This window comes from Danio rerio, chromosome 6, assembly GCF_049306965.1.
Source record: "Danio rerio strain Tuebingen ecotype United States chromosome 6, GRCz12tu, whole genome shotgun sequence".
Classification (NCBI taxonomy): Eukaryota; Metazoa; Chordata; class Actinopteri; order Cypriniformes; family Danionidae; genus Danio; species Danio rerio.
In genome coordinates this window covers 20,083,742-20,105,609 of record NC_133181.1, presented here as the reverse complement: position 1 = coordinate 20,105,609, position 21,868 = coordinate 20,083,742, and the positions used below count along the sequence as shown (strand labels likewise).

Here is a 21,868-nt window from a genome sequence, read left to right as displayed (position 1 = left end):
AAATGAAGTGATGCTAAAAACTTTTGTTTGAGATTATATATTATTAAGATATTTTTTCTTACCCCATTGGCAATAATTTAGCTTGTTTTAAGCAAACAATCACTTCATTTTGAGGCTAAGTGATTTTGTATGCTATTTCATGTGTCTAGTATATATCTTAATTTAAAAACATTAAGATATTTGGATTGAAAACAGGACAAAACTAGTTTTTATTTTATTAATATTATTACTATTATTATAACAGCTCGGGCATGAGTTTTTTTTAATAAAGTGTTGGAAATTAATGCTGTTCTTTTTTTTTTTTAAAGGAAAGGATTTACGTTTTACAATGGTTTTACAATGGTTTTACCATCGTTTTACAATGGTTTTACAATGATAAAACGATCGTTTTACAATGGTTTTACAATGGTTTTACAATGGTAAAATGATCGTTTTACCATCGTTTTACAATGGTTTTACAATCGTTTTACCATCGCTTTACGATTAATCGGAAAAAGAATCGGCAGATTAATCGATTATTAAAATATTCGTTAGTTGCAGCCCTACAAGAAATACATGTACGTCATACATGAAGTTGGCGTGGACCAACGCACATTCTCATGTTAATTTCACCATTAGTAAATCCAAACGTGAGCGTGAAACCTGGCGTACACCAAGTTTTTGTGCGTATGCAACATTGATACATGAGGCCCCTGGTTATGTGAATCAGATGTTTCCAATAAGAGAGACATGCAAAATATACAGTACATGAGTGGTTGGGCAAGAGGAATGAGTTTGAGATCCACTGGTTAAAACAATGCTAAGTTAATAGTAAAGCTCCTATTCTCTGCCATTTATTATGGTGGCCAACATACTGTTATACTACATAAACTTAATGTTCTTCTTCTTCTGAGACTAATTTCTGTATGCATCTCCTCCTAGACTGTTCATTCTACAAACACATAACTTACTACAAACCTCCAAACTGGTCAGACTCGGCTTGCTATATCTTTTAACTGCTCTGACTTTCGGTTTTCCGAAATCTGACCCGGAAAATTCTGAAAAGTCCAATTGACTTAACACTGAACCAAACTTTGTGACCACATAACTGTCATACATAACTGCCAGACTGTCATAGAGACTTAAGGTTAGGCTCATTAAACTCAGACTATCAAATTGCTAATAACTAATGGCCTTTCAACTTACTAGCCACATCCTAGCAACCAATTGCAAAACTCAGAACACCTTAGCAACCACCTAGCAACACCTTAGTAACCACCTAGAACACCCTAGCAACCGCCTAGCAACCACTCAGAACACCTTAGTAAACCTCTTAGCAACACCTTAGTAACCACTCAAAACCACTCATAGCGACCACTCAAAACACAGTTTGTTTACAAACTTAACTTTTCTAGTTTGTTATAACAAATTTTTTCAAATTTTTTTGTTTTATTTTTATTTTTTGTATTGTTTGGGTTTTTAACAAAATCTGGTTCAATTCCATGTCAACAGCTTCTTTATGCCGAGTTCAGACTGCATGATTTTTAAAGTAGTCGTGTCACAGATGTTTTTACACTGCATGACAATCTGGGCTAGCGTTTTGTCAAGTTTGTCAAACGTTTTGTTTTACAATAGGATAAATCGCCAACAACTTCGTCCATACTACATCTCGCAGCCAAAAACAATGGTATATCTTTTGTTATTAACAAAATAACGGGAAAAAGCCTTTAATGGGGTAGAAAATGTACATATTTGCGCACCTGGTTTTGAAGGAAATTAGCAATTTCTCCTCAACTTTCTTTTTTAACTTTGTGTATGAAACGTCAGACAGACACGGGTGCTCCTGTCAAACCCCAACTAGGTTTTTCCTTCATTTCTTGGGTCCAAATAAACCGAAAATGAGCGATTTTAACTTCTCCCTTAACCTCCTGCTGGCCTGCAGGTACACACAAACAAGTGGATGCTGTTCTCTCATTGGCTGTAGGTGAGCGCCAATGTTAATTTTCAGTCAAAACTCAATTCACACGGCATATTTGAATTGCCGACAGCTCCAGATGCTTAGCACGCCAAATATTTCAAATCTCATCACCGATTCTCTCAGATCGCATCTTTGATAGTTCATACTGTGTGATTGTCACTCACGTGCACGAGCACCAATTTGCCTGTGTTTTCAAGCAATTGTCGATGATTTCTCAGAACCTGTTGGTGAGTCAAAATCGGGGCTAAAATCATGCAGTCTGAACTATTCCCAGGAAAAAAAACATTGTTCAATACCTATTTTCCCTGCTTTACATTTGGCCACATAAATGTGTCTCTGCTAAATGGGTAAGATTCTAAAAAGTTTTAGGTTAATTTGTGTATAACAAAACAAACATTCCTAATTGTTATGTATGTAAACAGCCAAGAAAATTCCTCACATATTATACCACCACTACCAGCTTGATTCATTAAAACAAGACAAGATGAATCAATGGTGACCATACCATCTGAAAGCTACAGATTTTATTTTTTTTTATTTTGGTGTGCCCATGTGAATTATGGCTTCAGTTTCCTGTTTTTTGGCTAAAACAAGTGGCACCCAGTTTTGTCTTCTGCTGCTTTAGCTCACCTGCTTCAATCATAAACATGTTGCACCGTACCTTCAGCTATGTTATTCAGCTTTCTGTGTTGGAATTTTATTTTGTTTATGTATGTAGGTATGTATGTATGTATGTATGTATGTATGTATGTATGTATGCATGTATGCATGTATGTATGTGTGAAAAATATATACACTGCAAAAAATGCTTTTCTTACTTCTGCCAATAAATCTGCAATTGGGTAAGCAAAATAATCTTATCACAAACTGAAAAAACAAGATTATTTTGCTCACCCCATTGGCAGATTATTTTGCTTGATTTAAGAAAAAACTCACTTCATTTTGGCATATTATTTCTTATAACAAGACATTATGTTTTGCTTGTCTATAAAATGCTTCTTGATTTAAGAATTTGTAGATATTTGGACTAGAAACAAGACAAAAAATCTAAGAAAAGCATTTTTTGCAGTGTATGAATGGTATTGTACACTGAATGAAATAACATGAACACGCACAGTTCTACAGCAGTTGGGCTTAACCATGATCATTGATTCAAGAAGTAAAGAAAGATTTACAATTAAATAATTCCAATAATTACTTTGAACATCACAAAAAAAAGCCCTGTAAATTAACCAGCCATACTAAAACAGTCTTTTATTTCATTACAGCATGTAGGTAAACCATGGTGAAGGAAAAAAACGCTTGGTGGATTTTGGATCCTAAAGACCATCTGTTACACATCAATGTGGGTGGCTTGAGAAACACTCTATGCTCAAGCATTCTGAAGAAGTTTCCGGACACACGTCTAGGGCAACTTCTGTCTTGTGACTCTGAGGATGACATTCTACAGCTCTGTGATGACTTTGATGTTCAACGGAAAGAGTTTTACTTTGACCGTAACCCTGGCCTTTTCCCTTATGTCCTGCACTTTTACCAGACTGGTAAGCTGCACATTATGGAAGAGCTATGCATTTTTTCCTTCTCTCAGGAAATTGAATACTGGGGCATAAGTGATTTTTTTCTAGACAGCTGCTGTAGTTACCGTTATCTTGATCGCAAACTGGAGAGACATCACAAAAGCTGGGATGAAGAAAGTGATGTTAGCAGTGTAGATACATCGGTTGATGAAATTTCTGATCTGAACAAAGACATCGAGCACTTCCATGAAATGCGTTTTGGAAACATTCGGAAGTGTCTGTGGCTAACACTGGAAAATCCCGGATATTCAATCCCAAGCAAACTTTTCAGCTTGCTTTCCATTTGTGTGGTGTTGATATCAATTGCTACCATGTGCATTAATAGCATTCCAGAATACCAGAAATTCGATGAAAATGGTAATCTAATTGAAGACCCAACTATGCATGTTTTAGAAGTGTTCTGCATCTGCTGGTTTACCTTTGAAGTAGTAACACGTATGCTTCTTGCTCCAAACCATCGTAAATTCTTCCTGCTACCACTTAATGTGATTGATATAATCTCAGTCATGCCAATTTACATCACAATCTTTTTTGATATGCTCATTGGAAGCGAGTCTGAGCTGGGCAACTTGGGAAAACTGGTCCAGGTGTTGCGGCTAATGAGAATCTTCAGGGTGCTGAAGTTGGCCAGGCATTCAACAGGTTTAAGGTCTCTGGGTGCTACATTACGGGTGAGATTACACTGGCATTTTACAGGTACACAAGCTATATTGCAGTGGTTTTCAATAATAGACCTCTAGGGAGACCCAGGGTATCATCTTATCTGAAGAAATACCTATGCTTCTCAATTTGCAAACTATCTACCCTTATTTTTAGATTAGAAGTAATGTGATCTGTATAGTTAGTTTATCTGATAAATTATCTGTATGTTCTATTAATTGTGGCACAGGGGTTCTCACTCTGACTCTTGAAAGTAAAATGTACATTTGTGAGACTTCTGTATCATTAGCTGATATAGAGAAATAATGTGAGGAATTTCAAGGTTAAGTATACAGTATCACCAGTACCCCTGCGGGAATGAAACTGCAATGCTGTGTGTCATCTGACACATTTCAAGGATATTTCTAGATAGCAAATCATTTTGAACAGGAAGAAAACAGGCCAATGAAAAGCTATGAGCATTTCTCACAGCTGATGGCACTTACAATCAGTATAAACTCAGCAGACTTTTGCTTCAGAAGCCTCACGGTACCGAAGAGACGACATCTGCAAAGCTGAATCCAGAGAGATTAAGCTTTATGTTTCCAGTGTGGATAATGAAGCAGGCAGCAGCAGTTGAGCTGGGTGATTTTCCTGTCCCTGGACGTTTCATTGGTTCATCGTTTCATTCAACCTTCCAGGGTGCAATGGCAGTAGGGCTGGACAGTGGCAGATTGAGGCCCTGTTTACACTAATGTGTTTTAGTTTTAAAACGAATTAGTTTTGCTACGGTTATGCCATCCGTCCACACTACACTGGAGTTTTTGAGCACCGAAAACAGAGCGTTTTGGAAAAAGAGGCCATTTTCATCCAAAAACGCTGCTGCTTCGTCTCAGTGTAGACGGGGGGAAAACTGAGACATCTGAAATTGGAGGGGGGACTGCTGACATTCGCCTCTCTGATTGGGGCTTTTCCTCAATATTAAGTAGCTAAAAAGAGAGCCTTTGCTTTAGCTGTAAAAATTGAGCTTTGATCAGGAATGCGAATGCCGTAGTGTGATTGACCCATTACTACTGCTGCTGAAACATGACTGTCCTTTTTTGATCCATCTGTGCATATTGGTTTATTAGTAGGATAAAAATGTCTTATGTCAGCAAATGCTTGTTGATATGTATGTCGAAAAGTATCAGCCCTCTGCTCAGATCCAGATTTATATGCAACTTATTTAACCTCCATGGTGGGACTGGACAAATGAGTCTGGTTGATGGAATCAAGATTTAGATTCAGTTTTTTATGTGTGTTCTGATCCGTACACCGCATGGTCGAATATAGCTGGGTCTTGCCTCATATAAATCCAGATATTGAGGTTGGAAGATTAGTTTAAAAACTGGGTTGTGTTGATTTGTCTTTATTTTCAATGCATTCTGGAGAGACAATTCCAATCATCTAATATGAAGGGGTGGTTCATTAGCTTTAGTGTTAAGGCTTCGAGAACGTGAAGTTCTAAAAGCTCCAAGAGCTAGTCTAAGCCCTTGGTGATGTACAGGATCCAGCGTTTGTAAATAAGATTTTCTAGCAGAGCTGTAAACTATACTCCCATAGTCCAGTCGTGAGCGCACCAAGAGTCTATACAGCCTCATTAAAACAGTAGAATCTGCTCCCCATTTTGTTTTTGCAAGAACTTTATTTGGTTCCAAGTTCTTCAAGCATTTGTTTTTTTAAGCTTTTATATGTGGTATGAAGGTCATTTTACTATCGAAATGGAGTCCAAGGAATTTCATTTCTTTTACAATCTTGATGGGCTCTTCATCCAAAAAGAGTTCTGGATCATGATGTAGAGATCTTAAAAGACAGATGCATACATATAATTTTGGTTTTAGAAAATTTGAAAGCATTTTCTGTAGACCAATTACTCACTTTGTTGATGCAAAACTATTGCTGTCTTTCAATTTTGATCATGTTTTTCCCTCAGTAGCATATAAAAATGTCATCCTCATAAAGACTGCACATCATGTTTCTTCCAATGACGTCTGTGACGCTATTTTGATCATGAAAAGAGTCACTGAAAGGATGCTGCATTGAGGAACTCCTTGCTGTTGTACTTGAGAGTCTGACATAGTGGTTTTCTACTTGAATTCGGAAAGTTCTTTTTGACAAAAATTTTGAAATGAAGATGAGTAAATTTCCTCTGAATCCCATTTTATACTGATCTTTAAGAATGTCATATTTCCAGGTAGTGTCATATGCTTTTTCTAGGTCAAAGAATACAGCTACAACATGCTCCTTTTTGATGAATTAATTTCATATGTAAGACTCCAGATTGATGAGATGATCTACTGTACTCCTTTCTCTTCTGAAACCACATTGGAAATCACTTATCTGATGATTAGACTCAAGCTTCCAGACAAGTCGGTTATTTACCATCCTCTCCATAGTTTTACATATACAGCTTGTTAAAGCTATAGGCCTGTGATTGTTGGGATCTTTATGTTCTTTTCCAGGTTTTGGTAAAGGAATAATGGTGGCTTCTTGCCATGATGGTGGTATATTTCCTGATTTTCAAATTTCATTGAAATTTTCCTGGAGGAGGGAATGACTCAATTGGGGAAGATTTTTTAGAAACTGATAATGTACTTTATCTGGTCCAACTGCTGTGTCGTGGCAGCACTTTAGGGAGTTTAAAAGTTCCTCCATAGAAAAAGGTTGATTGTAGATCTCTGTGTTTTGGGAAATGAAATCTAATTTAATTGTTTTTTGGTGATATCTGATTTTTTGAAAATTTGGTTGATAGTTTTCTCTAGAGGAATTTCTTGCAAAGGTTTCTTCAAGTATATTAGCAATGTCATATTTACTAGTTAGCAGAGTGCAGTGAATATCAATGTGTTTTATTTGTGGTCTGCCTCTTCCTTTCATTTTACGAATTGCCTCCCATATTTTCTTTGATGGTGTATTTATTGTCAAGCTCGACACGAATTCATTCCAGCTCTGTCTCTTTGCTTCTCTTATATATCTCCGTGCCTGGCCTCTCCAAATTTTATAATCCTTATAAGGTTTTCAGACATTGGATGTTTTTGAAAACATCTTACTGCTTTTTTCCGTGCTTTATTAAGTTCTTTACATCGGTCATCAAACCAAGGATTCCGTCTCTTGCTCTGTTTTGTGGATGTTTTTGGTAACGATTCATCTACAATTTTAATAATTTTTTCTGTGAACCATTTGATTGGATTCTCTTTATCCTGTTGCTTGCCATCAAGTCTCTTATAACAAAGAAATTGAAATGAGTTCCAATTAGCTTTTTTAACCCTCTCAGACCTGAATTATGTTCCAAATTTCAGAAAAATGGGATGTCATGTGATGTCCATTGTAATGGACGCAGGGTCTGAAGGGGTTAAGTTTCCATTTTTGAGGTCTCTGTTGTGTATCTGCTGCTGTTTTGGTTATAATCAAAGGAAAGTGATCACTTCCACAAAGATCATTAGAGACATACCATGAGAAATAAGTAGTTAAAGTTGCATCACGTATTGTTAAGTCAATGGCAGAGAAGGATCCATGTTCTGGGTGTAAGTATGTGAATGAACCATCATTTAAAAGACACAGGTCATTTTCATTAATTAGTTTTTCCATCTTCTTTCCCTTCGCCTCAAGTTGTTTTTCTCCCCACAGAGAATTGTGAGCATTAAAATCTCCCATGAGAATGAATGGTGGGGGGATTTGTTCCACCAGATTTTCCAAATCTTGGTGTGATACATGTGCTTTTTAGGGAGTATAAACAGAAAATAATGTAATAGTCTTTTGCAAAGTTACATGGACTGACACTACTTATAGGTTTTTATTTATTTCAACATTACTGTGAATAACGTCATGTCTTAGTAATATTGATGTTCCACGACAAGGACTTTGAAGATTTTGGGCCATGTCCGTTTAAGCATGAAAAATGTTTCAGAGATATATTGCTCTCTGAAGTAAGATGGGTCTCTTGAAGACAGAAAGCCAGTGGATTATAAATGCAAGACCTTGTAATTCAGAAAAATTATGCCACGGCAATTCCACTGAATGACATGACTTTCCACTGTCAAGTTGGTAACTCACATGTGAGTGCCCTTTGGTTCTAGTTTTTGGAGAAGTGCTCCAAGGTTTTATGTCCTCTGACATTTCAATGTCTTTTGAGCTGCTGGTCTTCATCTCCTTGTGCTCTTGGCTTGTTTTTTCTTTTTGAGGATTTGTTTTTTTTTGTAATTTTTACTTTTGGATGAGTTTTGTCCTGTAGATGAATTTTCTTTGTGATTTACTTGAGTTTGATGAAGCACAGTCTGACTTTGATGATCAATACACTTTGTATTTACTGGAGTTTTTATTTCTTTAACTTTTTCATTTATCCATGTCAAATCTGTCTGAACCCCGACAGACTGCAGTTTTGGATTCATCACAGATGCAAAAGTCTTTTCCAGTTTAAAGAATAGGTATTTCTCTACAAGTTTTCGAGTTTCCAAATAGCTGGTGATTTGATCACATTGGAAAAATCACATTGGTGATTTTTTACATTCCTCACCATGTTTTTCCTCTCCACAGTTTACACAAGTTGGCCTGTTTTTGCAAGCAATCGATCCATGTCCAAACTTTTGGCAGTTGAAACACCTAAGTGGATTAGGTGTAAAAGTGTCAACATTGAAACACAAGTATCCAATTTGAATCGTTTCTGGAGGTAGAGGTCTATATAGGTTCCTGTTTTTATGAGATGATATTCTCTCCTGATTGTGATTCTTTTAACATGTATTATTACATCTTGAGGCATTAATTCTGTAGTAATATCAGTCTCTTCCATGTCTTCTAGCTCTCTGGTATGGATTACTCCTTTGCTATGATTTAAAGTTGGATGGTGAAAAGTTTTCATAGCAACACCAGCAAGCACATTTGCATGTAGTAGATTTTCTGCTTGAATCTTTTTGGAGCATTCAACAAGAATTTGTCCAGATCTTATTTTTTTAACACCTGCATTTTTTTTATTGTTCCTGCAATCCCAGAGATGTCTTTTTGAATAGCAAAAGGAGACAGTTTAGAGAGTGGCATTTCAGATTGTAGAGATTCTAGAAGTATAAATCTCTGCCAGTTTTCCCTTTTGGGGAGTAGACTGATGCCATTTCCAAAGTTACAATTCAAGTGATGATCCCATAATTTTCTTTTTGGGTTTTGTTTATTTGCCATTTTAGTATGGTTCAGATTCATCACTCTTACTCCTCACCCACCTGATATAGTCAAGTAGGCATATTTAAATGTATGCATTACTCAATTGACCCTCTGTCAAAGCCTTCTGGAAGTTTGCTAGATGTTCAAAAATATTCAGTCATCCAGGGCCTTTTTTGATTAGCCAATTGATTGGACCGGGCCCTTCCAACTTCCCGTCTAAGTGAAATAGGAGCCAAAGTACTGTGTTGGATCTGCAATAGTCGCAACATTTACATTCCTCAAATTCTAGGATCTCTTTTTCCAATGACATGGATCACAACTCACGGCTAAAACAAGTTGCCCCATTTGTCGCCTCTTACGATCAGCAAGGGGCTGCTGGGGACCTATTCTACCCCGGGTCCCCATGGAGGGAGGGCAGCATGAACACCACGAGGACGGCATGATCGTCGTTTGTCTAGAGTACCAGTTCAGCTTGCAACGGTCCTGGGGATGGAGATGGATTGAAGGGTAAGCCGAGACCTCCTTCCAAGGTCCCCCCTTCCCTGTTGCAGTGACTCTTCCGGATGGTCAGACTCGGCTATGCAGTCAAAGCAGCTTGCACCCCTTTCTTGCACAAGGAGATTGCAGTTCTCCTGGCAAGAAATGCAATCAAGCCGTGATGGATAGCGAGTTTACTGCACGCACTTCATCTTACCCATAACAACAATGTGTTATTACTAATTCTATCTATCTTTGAACCATTATCTCCACGTTATGCCAGTCAAAATGCTCATTGTCTGTGGGATTAGATGCAGCTATGAACCTGAAAAACGGTCACTTCCACGTTGCGTTTTCCCCCATGTGTACCATTTCTCTGTGTGCGAGAGGGGGTCGTGCAAGGCAGTACAGGCTTCTTCCTTTCAGACTGACCCTGTTTCCATGGGTTTTGCAAAGCTGACGGAAAGTGCCCTAAGCCTCTTTAGCTTCCGGGTATCTACGTTTTTGGCTGTTCTCTAATTGGCTTATTTTTAGCATGATCTAGAGGGTCAGTAAATTAGGCACTAAGATCTGGTGCTCCGGCACCTTGAACTGTTGGGGTTTTTGGTCAACCTGGAACCGAGACTCCAACCAGAAGTGGGATCTATTGGCTGTGTGGTGCACTTCTCACTGAGAAGAATGCCGGAGATGCCAGGCCAGTGTGATGCTATCCTGATCTGCTGTGAGGTCCATTCAATCCACTTGACTCAGTATCTTTTAATTTTCTGTCCATGTAGACAGCTCTGCTTGTCATGTAGGCATCAGTCAAAAGGGTAGAGTATTTGGAGGCATTTTCAGTCAGCAAATTGTGCCAGGAATTCAGACCGGCCCACTCTTATGTTTTCCTGAGACTCTGGGCCAGCTATGTCCTGGGAGACACCCAACGCATTTGTGAGATTTATATATGTATATTTATACTTCTATCTATTTATATAAATTTTATCTTTGAGTGGATCCGGTTTCTTCGTGTGTATTTCTACTGGATAATTACATTCTGTGAATGGATTAGTTCCCCCAGGCAGTGCTTGGCAAACTTCTTACCAAGGCCATGGCAAGGCTCAAGTACTGTGGTGCTTTCCAGACACTGCTCCAAATGTGTCAGATGACACGCAGCGTTGCCCTGCTGGGTAACAAAATGGACACAAACGTAACCCACATTCCCCGGGGGAGGGAACAAAATTGCTGTGTTCCATTACCATAGGAACATGACAGCTGTCTGTTCGACTTCTTCAACAATAAAAACCTGCTGAGCTTCCTGCTGATGATAGCTTTATACTCAGTTGATTGTAAGTGCCATCAGCTGTGAGAGCTGCTGGCTGCCAACTCATAGGCATTCGTTGGCCCGTTTTCTTACTCACCGGGAAGTTATCTGATTTGGAAAACGTCAGATTTTTTACGTTTGGTCACATAAATGCGTCTCTGCGAAATGGATGAGATTCTGAAAAGTCTACGGTTAATTTGTGTATAATAAAAGACAAACATCCCCAACTGTCATGTGGCATTGCGTTGAGTGTTGCAGCACTGGGACCAGGTGTAAACAGCCCTATAGTGTGTCAAGAACATACAATATTTAGTAAGACCAATTACCATTGTGTTTACTTTTATACAGTACTTTCATATTACATGGCTTTTCACATGTGAAAATGTTAACCCTGGGTCATCCTAAACTCCTGGTAGACAGAGTACTGGCTTATCTGTAATCACATTTCACACTGTTTATACTATACCAGGGGTTAACAAATAGTCTTGGGTATTCATTAAAATACATTTAACACCGTACATTCTCAAACCCTGGGTTAATATTCTTATTTGCATATTGAATATTCTTAGGGCTCATTCACACAGAATGCATCTTATTGTCTTAAAATGTGCACTCAGAAATGTTTTTTTTTACATTGTAGAGCACAAGGGTATCTGGACACAGCCAGTAAACGCTCATGCGTGTGACACTTCAAAAGACATATGCGAGCGTGCACAAATCTCAAGCAAATGTTTACATTATTTAGCCCTCTACATCTTGTAACTTATAAAAAATGTTGCCACATATGTATTTAGCTAAACCTCATGAGATGCGCAAAGGCAAGAAAATAAATTCAAAGGTACAAATGAATGAAAACAAGGAGTAAAGTATGTCATCTTGCTGATTAGTCATTTACACACTTTCATTGACTGCTGGCATGTGCCTTCTGTGACTGACATGACATGAGCCTTGGTGCTTAGTTTCTGATTGGCTGTCCTTTGACAAGTGTACAGCAAAAATAAGGAAGCGCCACTCATATCAGGGTTTTATAACCTCAGGTAAAATGCAGTGCTTGCGCAGCTTTCAAATTACATATTTTTGAAAAATTTTTTCACCCAGGGTCCAAAGCTGTGTTTAGAATGCTGTCCCTTGGTAAAAAAAGTGTGTGTGAAAAGCATTTAAGAAGTCTGCAGTATGCCCCTGTACTTTTGTACCTTCTAATTTTATATAGCTAAAATTGGCTCAGACACTGGAAGCCAGACACATTTGGCCAGGCATACACTGTGATTTTTGGTTTGATTTTAAGCTAAATTCTGATGTGTGCAACTCTTTTTTTTTTCTATTATCAAATAATACAAATATTACAACGTAATATTTTGTCCTAATAACACAGAAACATGCAAGAACCAGAGCCATTTAGAAACATAGAATAGTGCACTGCACTTCAACAAAATGGTTAAGTTTATAGTCTAATTAATACATATAAAACATCTTTAAAAATATTAATATTATAAATTTGGCTTGCACCAAGTATAACACAGTTTTAACTTTCAATTTCAAACTTATTGTTTACTAGTTATTTTATATTAAGACCTTAGTTAAAAGGTATGCTTTTATTATAGCAATAAATGCCATAAAAAATGGTATTCAAACTTATATTGGTGGCATTTAACACTGAATAACGCACATAATCAGTTCCTGAGGTGACCTGAGTGAAAAAGTGTTTCGATTTTGGACTGCAATACCTAGTTTACCACGTCACATACTTCACCTTTAAGGCTAATATTGTCCAAAACCTCTAACCCTTTGGAGTAGGATTCATTTTTTTACAAGCTATAGTTTCAAGCACAAATAATAATTTTAAAAGACATCTAGGCTCAATTTATAGTTACAAAATTGGAATTGACCATTAAAATCTGCAGTGTAAATCTGCAGCCTTAGACATGGTGAAAGTGTATGAAACTAACACTAGTTCCCTTTTTAAAAAGTATGAATTTCTTAACAGTTCTTTTAGGACATAATTTTTTATGGTAAATTAAGATACAGCTATACAGCACATTTGCTATTATATTATTCACCCTCAGGTTATTCAAGATGCAGGTGATCTTTTTCCGTGACATATTTTTAGCTAAAATGGTGATCTTCAATTTATTAGTTCGCTAGCAGATTCTTGGAACACCCCAATATTGCACATTTTGCTCTATAACCACATACCTAAATCAGGTCATCAGCTCATAGATACTCTGGCTGTGGCCAGCTTGGGCAGTGACTTTGCAGGCAACAATTGCACACAGAGGCGCTTTGCATATAGTGAATATTTAATTGCTACAATACTTTTAGAAATAAGTAGAAAAAGCTACTTAGAAACATGCATCTGCACGAAAAGACCACAAACCATAGCTTTCAGATGCCATCTTTATTTAGCTTGACTGTCAGAAATTGAAAGTTAGGATTTTTTTAAATATAAAGAGTTGTAAAAAAATACATGCTGTCTTCAAAAACTAATAAGATGAAGGTTTCTCTGGAGAAAAGACGAAAAGCTAGATTAGGATTCAGATGTACCTTGATGCATATTTTGAAATGTTACATATTCTACTTTTTTGTTTTTAGACAGCCTCTAAGATCTAAAAAAGTCATTTCAGATAATTCTTGAAAAATGTAGTGTTGGAGGTGATCCAGGAATGTGTTTAAGAACCAATTACATAATGAAAGTTAACCGCTGCCATAGCTTTGGGAGTTAAAAAAGTATATATTACAAGCAAAACAATATGAATACTCATGGCTTGTGATGATAAAATGAGGTCTTATGAAGTGAAATGATTGGTGGGTGTAAGGAACTTTGGGTACATTATTACCTTAAACAGGGGTGCTCAACCCTGTTCCTGAAGATCTACCTTCCTGCGGATTTCAGTTGCCAAAAGTGGCACACACATGTCTTAAGATAACTGGGCCACATTTGCACTTTAGGTTTAGACCCAGATTGTTCTTTAATGACTATGCCACTATTTTGCCAACTGTGGTGCACATTTGTCTTCTACCATTTGGGCCAAATTTATAATTTTCCACATGGGCCACATTGGGCTCACATTCAGATTACATTTTGCCATAAGTGCCAAATCTTTGCATTTAAATGGCCCATATATGAATTTGAATCTTTGGCCATCCTTTGCCATTGTACAGTTGGGCCACTTCAGGCTCACATTCGTTTTGTCTGGGCCGAAGGAAGACCACCAGTGCCTCATAATTGCCTAAAGTGGCCCACATTCGTATGCTATCTGGGCAGATTCTGGAGTCTTCAGTAGCCGCATTTCCACTATCGGGCCAGTGCAAGTCAGGGCTTATATTGGGCCAGGCCGGGCCAATCGCCCGGGAGGTTGAGCAGTGAGGCCGAAATCATGCAATCCCCGCCCCCAGAACATCCCTCGAATCAAACGTCACTCAAACCGCCCACTTCAGCGGGAATCAGGCAGATAAAGCACACCACATCATCACAAAACTATTAAAATTAGGACAACCAAAACAAACAAATGACACGTTACTGTACAGCAGTACAATGTATGTCTATATGCACATGCCTGTGTGTTTTCATTCATCATATTCATTTACTCGCCGACCGACTGTTGGTATTGAAATCCAGTGGTCTTGCCAATAACGGAGGAACCCAGGGCAGGGAGCGCACACATCCATAATATAACACCACATATATATAATTCTCCGTTAATAACTCGATATAAAATGTATTTTATAACATCCTCTAGACAGACGCTGTCCAACATTCATCCCAAATGCTCCGGAGAGAACTGAAACATGATTTTTTTCCCTATAGGCTTTATGACACTTAATAGGTGATTACCTTTATTTAAAGATGATGCTTATTATATCTTAAGTAAAGGAAAGTGTTCAGTGTTTCAGCACATAAGAGCAGCACGTAATAAAATAAAGCCTATATTTCGTTGCGCTCAGCAGCTATGCACTAATAAAGCTCTTTATGTATTTAAAATTTCCTTTTTTAAATTTACCACATCATATAAAAACATACACACTTGTTTGAGGACACAGAACACATTTTGAATTTGCAGTTTTCCCCGATGCGTCAAAAAAGTGCTGCGCAGCTGGAAGACAGAAAAAAAGTTCGCCTAGTTTCTGCTTTCACTCACCCCGAAAATGCTCTGTTTGCATGATTTGATTAATTTAATCGAATCCAAATACTTTATAAATAATATTTAAAACATTCTCCGTTTTTTTTTTTTTTTTGAAAATATCTAAAATCTTTTTTTTCAAAGAGGCTTTTGAAAAATAAAAGTTTAATATAGCTTTGAAACAGTTTGATATAGTACCTAATTGTTATAGCTATAGCTTTTGTTAGTTTTATATTGGTTTATTTATTTAATGTGATTTTATTATATCTGATATTTGTAATTCTTTAAATTATTTCAATATAGGGCTATTTTATCTAGATATGACACTATTGTTTTGAGCCTACAAAAGTGGACACGAAATTTGTAAAGTTTAATGTCTTTCTGTCTTATTCATATTGTGTATTATCTCCAAAATAAATAAAAACAATAAAAAAATAAAAGAAAAAAGCTGCTCGCGGCATCAATAGAACGGTGAAGGGATCGCTCTTTTCCTCGGTCTCACATTCACATAAAGGCATCTAAACGCGCACAAACACACTTATTAAACTTGACAAAACCTCTTGAAAACCTTTACTCTCTGCTGTGTCTTTAATATGATGTAAAGATTATTAAGCGTTATTGAAACATCAAGGAGGATGCAGCAAAGAAAAGTCACTTATAAATCAAAACTACTTTATTATTTTATGCAACAGCCTTACATTTAAAAGAGAAACATACGGGCGATGATATGCAAAAAGACCCCAGCCTATAATTTGTTCCAGATATTTTCTTTCCCTTATTTATTTATTTGTTATGTGTTTGGCGCATGTACTCGTGTGCGATCAGAAAAGTGTCCCCGCCTCTCCTTTCACTCCGCCCCGAAGCCCCGGCTGGCCCTCTTTGGCCCAAGGTATTCGGCGGGCCGAAAAAGGCCAGCCTCTGGCCCTGAGAAAGCCCTGATTTGGCCCGATTAGGCCCCGGAAGTGACAGTTGGAACGCGACTGGCCTTGGCTTGCCCTGGCTCACTCGCTTTAGGTGCGATAGTGGAAACGCGGCTAGTGTTTAGTATACCAAAATTGCCAGTTCACGCCTCGCTTCGTAGATAGTTGTGGAATCAGGCGTGTTATTCAGTGCAAGTTTAGCAAAACTATTTGAGTTCTCAGAGATTGTGTTTATCTTTGAGCATCAGCTGCTAGGGAGATTAATAATTTTACTCTCCGTGGGGATGGGTGGAGCAGGTGTGCTCAATGGCACCCCTGCAGCCCGTATTGCACTTGGCGACTAGAAATGGTACTCTATGATGGGTGCTCAAGGTTAAAAATACTGAATCAGTTAAAAAAAAACAGAACATACAATGTGCAGTGCCTTGGTTCCCCAGAATCACAACTGAAAACCACTGTCATGTAGAATAGAACTTGACAAACAATACGTTTTTATTATGGTTTATTTAACACAATTGCCCTATAATACTCAAAAATACTGAAGAAACCAGAACACTTTTTTTTTTGTAACTTGTCTTTTGATTCTGTAAAATTGACATTTCTATCTAGGTATAACAACAATGCAAATGAATTGTGATATCAAGTGCATGTTTTTCTACTTTCATTTAATATGTAAAAAAAAAATCCACATGTCTTTGTTTCTTTATGTAGCACAGCTACAGAGAGGTTGGGATCTTATTGCTTTACCTGGCAGTGGGTGTATCTGTGTTCTCCGGAATGGCTTACACTGCAGAAAATGAGGAAGATGTTGGTTTGGACACGATCCCAGCTTGCTGGTGGTGGGGGACAGTTAGCATGACAACAGTGGGATATGGAGATGTGGTGCCAGTGACAGTGGCGGGAAAGCTAGCAGCATCTGGCTGCATCCTTGGTGGCACATTAGTTGTGGCATTGCCCATCACCATCATTTTCAACAAGTTTTCACATTTTTATCGCAAACAGAAAGCTCTTGAGGCCTCAGTGAGAAACAACAACAACAAGAAGTTTGTAATGAGACAACAGAGAAATAGTGGAGACAGTGCAATACATGGGCATATCCACTGCTTGGAGGATGAAGAGATGGATGAAGATGTGGATTTTGATACAGGAGTTGTCAACTTTTGCTATGAAGACCATCCATTAACATATACAGTCCGATGTGTCCATTAACCCAAGAAAACCCAAGAAAAGTGACTAGTACTTTAATATTAACAAAGTCATTATCTTATATTAAACATCATATTCTGACTGAAGATACAGATAGGAAAAAATTAAGGGAATTTCTGGACATTCTGATGCCACTTGTCCCATTTAAAGGAAGAGCAACAGCAAATCAGTTCAACAGATGTTTCTCAAACAGAATGCTGTATTATAAAGAGATTATGTCCTTCCTAGAGAAGTCCTTATGAATCTTATAGGCTAGAGACATCCTCAGCATTAAACAGCAAGATCCGTAAGTCAGTCGTAAGCACTTAGACTAAAATATCATTCTATTATTTGAATTTCTGTTAATGTTATACAATGGATAAAAACTGTCTGTGGTATTCCATTAGCTTCAGTTTTGGGGACCCACATTGCTGCAAAAATTACGAATTCACCTGCATTCAGTCGTGATCGATAATGGTGTACAAAATTGGATTCCTGTCCTTGAAGAAGGCTCGACCCCAGGCTGAAGGGCTGTAGGCAGTCATGGATAATATCTTATGCTGGGTACAGCGCAGTGGCTGCTGCTTACAGTATATATGTTCTTCTTAATGTTGATAATGTTTGACAGGACTAAATGAGTAGGCTCCGCTCAAATTCAGCTCTCTACTCAGCATAAGATTTACAGACAATTAATTGGGTAACTTATTAAGACTTTCTAAATGGACAAAATGTGGTTCTCCAAAAAGAAGTGTAGACATTTTGCATTTTCTTATTTACTTACAACTAAACTTTTTTTGGCAAAAAAAAAAACAAAACTGGAATTATACTTTAAATTATAAGGCTCTACCTACCTACCTGCATGGTTTTGAGATATTGAGCTTTACAGTGTTCAAATTCCTTAAAGTAAAACTTATATGAGATAAACAGACAATTATTGACAAATGCCAAATGTACAATTCCAGTGACAATATGCTCTATTTTTATTTTTTTTTTTGTAGTTTTGTAATCAGTATTTTGTGTTGAACAAGAAAAAAGAAACCATAATGGTTTAAAACCAAATGAAGGAGAATAAATTATGAGGTAACTTTCATTTTTGAACTATTTAATTTCTTAGCTAATGTCTAATAATGTATTAAAATAAAAACATTGTCATTTTATTGTTAATAACAAGTAAAATTCTGTTGTTTTATTAACATTACATACTGCAATAAATAAAACTGTAATGGCTATTTGTCACTGTTGATGGAAATGCAATAATATTTACTAATCTTTATTGTTGAAATCTATTTTAAACCTTTACATAACTAACATACTGGAGAGGTAATCTCACTATACTAACTACTAACTATACAAATACTATAAAAACTTACACGCATAACCTAAGACCGACTATACAAGTACTTTTACATTAGGCACACAAATACTGTGCAAGATATTGTACAAAAATAAAGAAAACAAGTTGTGCAACATGATTTGTGGTACATTCACAAATAAACATTGTTATCGTTTTTAAGTTTTTGAAAGATGGAGTTTAAGTATTGTGGCCAGTACATAAAGAGAGAAGATTCTTTCTACAGGTGGTTTGTTAAACCCACTTATCTGTGTGAAGCACATTTAGAAATCCATAATGTTTTTATAGAGATACGAAGTGATTATCACTATGTTCTTTTTACAGACTTTTGATTGGCCAACATGGCTTTATGCTTAAGGCTGGTACATACCAAACCGACTTTAAACAACTAGCACTGACAAAACCCAACTGTGTTGTAGCCTTGTGTCGGCTCACATCTGGTTCTGTCTTTCTACAAGTGCAAAGCATGAATTAACATTCAGTACTCTCATCATAGTAATTTCATTCACCATGGAGGGATTTGATTTTGCAAATATGTCTCATAATTTGGTAATCCATATTGATTGCAAGTATTTGAAAAATGTAACGAAATTATAGTCTGCCTCTTTGTGTTCCTTCTTGTCTTGAATTGTTTACTTGCAACGTCACTTTAATGTTACACTCATGCTCTGATTTGTTGCCGAATAACCAGCTTTCTTTAGCCAATGGCTGACATCGATTCGACATGTTGAATCAGGCCGATGAGCTCAGATATTAACCCGACATGTGGTCTCACCAAACCAACTAGCCTGACCAATGGAATGAAAGCCTAACAGCCAACCATCGGCTCTTGACAATATGTCAAAGAGTGCTTTGTGGTGTCCTTTATACAGCCTTTTGATTGAGAAATATCAAGAGTTGGTCTGTGTAATAAAGTTTATGCTTTGACAGGTTCTCATATCTGCCACTGGAGGGCCATTAACCTGCAAAATTTAGCTCAAATCTTGATCATGCTCTTATCCACTATGTACTTATGCACTTACACAGTCAACAGCATAGTTTATGAATATAGTGTTGTGCCAAATGGAACACTAATGTTTTTTTTACTAAGTGAAAATTCAAACGGTTTTCCAGATGACGTTGGTCGGTTGCCAAATTAATAAAATAAATGTCCAAACTACCAAATAATACCTGCCAAGACTATAGCTGCATTTACCATTGGGAGGCGCTATAATCACTCGTGTTTTTTGCTTTCACAATCCAAAATAAATAAAGTAATTCTACATTAGTGCCCTTCTGCTACATGAGCAAAACAGTGGCCGTGGAGTGTGTGAAGTATCACTCCACACTTCATTTTAGCGGTTGATCATCCTGGTATTTAAAGTGCACTTATTCTTTTTAGAGTTTTCAGTGTTAACGCACTATTTATACTACAAAATGGTGTAGAATAGCGTATGTGATTTGGTATTTACTTCATGGTTATTGTAGCTTGCTCACGTGTATTTGATTAGGGCTGGAGTTTAATTTTAGGCAGCACTGGCCCTCCAAAGGTTGATTTGAAGAACACTGGCTTATAGACCCTTTTCACATTTCTCCACATTGGAAGTTGTGCAGCGGAGTGCAGTGAATGGGAGAGTACTACAATTTTTGCTTTGTATTCCTATGTGCTCAAATAATAAAAGAAAAACGTTGTTTAAGTAATGTTTTCACAGCTTACAAAAAAAAAAAAAAAGAAAAACATTGTGTGAGACTGATAACGACAGCCAATATAGAAAACAACATAAAATTTTACCATAGATTCTTTATTAGAAACACATCACATAAGCGGTAATTAGGTTTTTGTAATTTGATGCAAATATATAACACAAAGTATAGCTTTAAAAATGTACATTAAAAATCTGGATATTAAAAGGAATTAACTTTCAAGGAAATTTGATGCTTATGACTGTTACAGTTTTTTACAATTATTTTGCCACAAATTTCAGAACTCTGGTGTCAATTTTAAAAACTCTAGACACAAAATTCACAACCTTTGCCAAAATTGTACGTTTTTGCAAAACTCTTAACTCTTTTTTTCAAATGCTTGGATACAACACACACAAGTCAAAGATACTTTGTTCCCTGAACTAAGATCACCTTTTCAATATAACACAATTAAACATCGAATTGATCCCATTTCAAAATGCAACTCAAACATTAAATTTGAAATAAATGCGTATTCATTTACTTAACATTATGTTATTGTCAACTGATATAAACACTCAAAATAACACATAACTGCTGCATTACTCTTGATGTGTGGAAACTGATGTACAATATTACAGGTTTAGATGATGAAAGTACCACAGAAGGTGACCAACTGGACTACATTATCTATAGATTTCATCTTTATTCATCCTTATTTCATATTTATCGTTTTTTTCCCCCCATGTACCACTTATACAGACAATGTTTTCATATTTGACATTACTGTGACATTAAGCCCAATCACAGCAGAGAAATGTCAGACCTGGATTCACACTGACAGAAGGTTCTTTCCAAGGTTTTTGAGTAATGAAAACACCACTGTGATGTAGAGGAGAACCTGCAATGCTATGTATGTATGCTATGGCCACTGTAGTAACCAGGTCTCTACTCAACTGAACATTAATACATCATTCTGTATTTGGACAGCATTGCTCATAGAAGGCCAGTGTTCAGTAGTGTACACCAAAGATACTTTATTGGTTTTAGTGATTGCTTAGGTACAGGTTGGCATGAATTTAACAGGACACACCAGGACTAAACATTACTGATTCAGCCAAAGAGTTTGTCTGCATATAAAATGTATTATTGTTCTGCAATAAAAATGTATATTAAGTCCACTTGTTGTATGCTGTGGTTTTATTAATCTGTTTTTATATTTGTAAACACAAATAACAAAAAAAACATCATTAATAATTAAAGTGCACCAATTGAGTAGAATCAAGTGAAAATTTGGTATCTTCTGTTGCTTCTGATGGCCAGTATTGAAATGGGGGATAAAAATATATTTGCTTATAGTTCTTAATGCATCTTCTTTCGTTTTGAAGCATCAGTGAGCGTTGAATCTTTTTACATTAGTTGAGTTTCTGTCCCTCAATTTTCCTCAGTGTCAAAAGATGTCACTGCTGGAATAGGTTCAAATATGGGTTCCTACAGC

The 21,868-nt window shown here is 36.9% G+C and overlaps 1 protein-coding gene across 2 annotated transcripts in view; it reads left to right on the top strand.

Annotated features, from left to right (window-relative positions):
• The window catches only part of si:dkey-43k4.5, a 37,641-nt gene extending 16,090 nt beyond the window's left edge, over window positions 1–21,551 (top strand). Inside the window, exons 2-3 of one of the 2 annotated variants that reach the window (XM_073954023.1) lie at window positions 3,226–4,205; window positions 16,889–21,551. In XM_073954023.1, the coding sequence (XP_073810124.1) occupies window positions 3,240–4,205; window positions 16,889–16,972 (1,050 nt within the window). In that variant the 5' untranslated portion in view covers window positions 3,226–3,239 and the 3' untranslated portion in view covers window positions 16,973–21,551. Of the gene's footprint in view, window positions 1–3,225; window positions 4,206–16,883 lie in introns of both variants that reach the window. The other variant, XM_021477082.3, reaches the window with a different exon arrangement.
• Window positions 21,552–21,868: the final 317 nt, after the last annotated feature.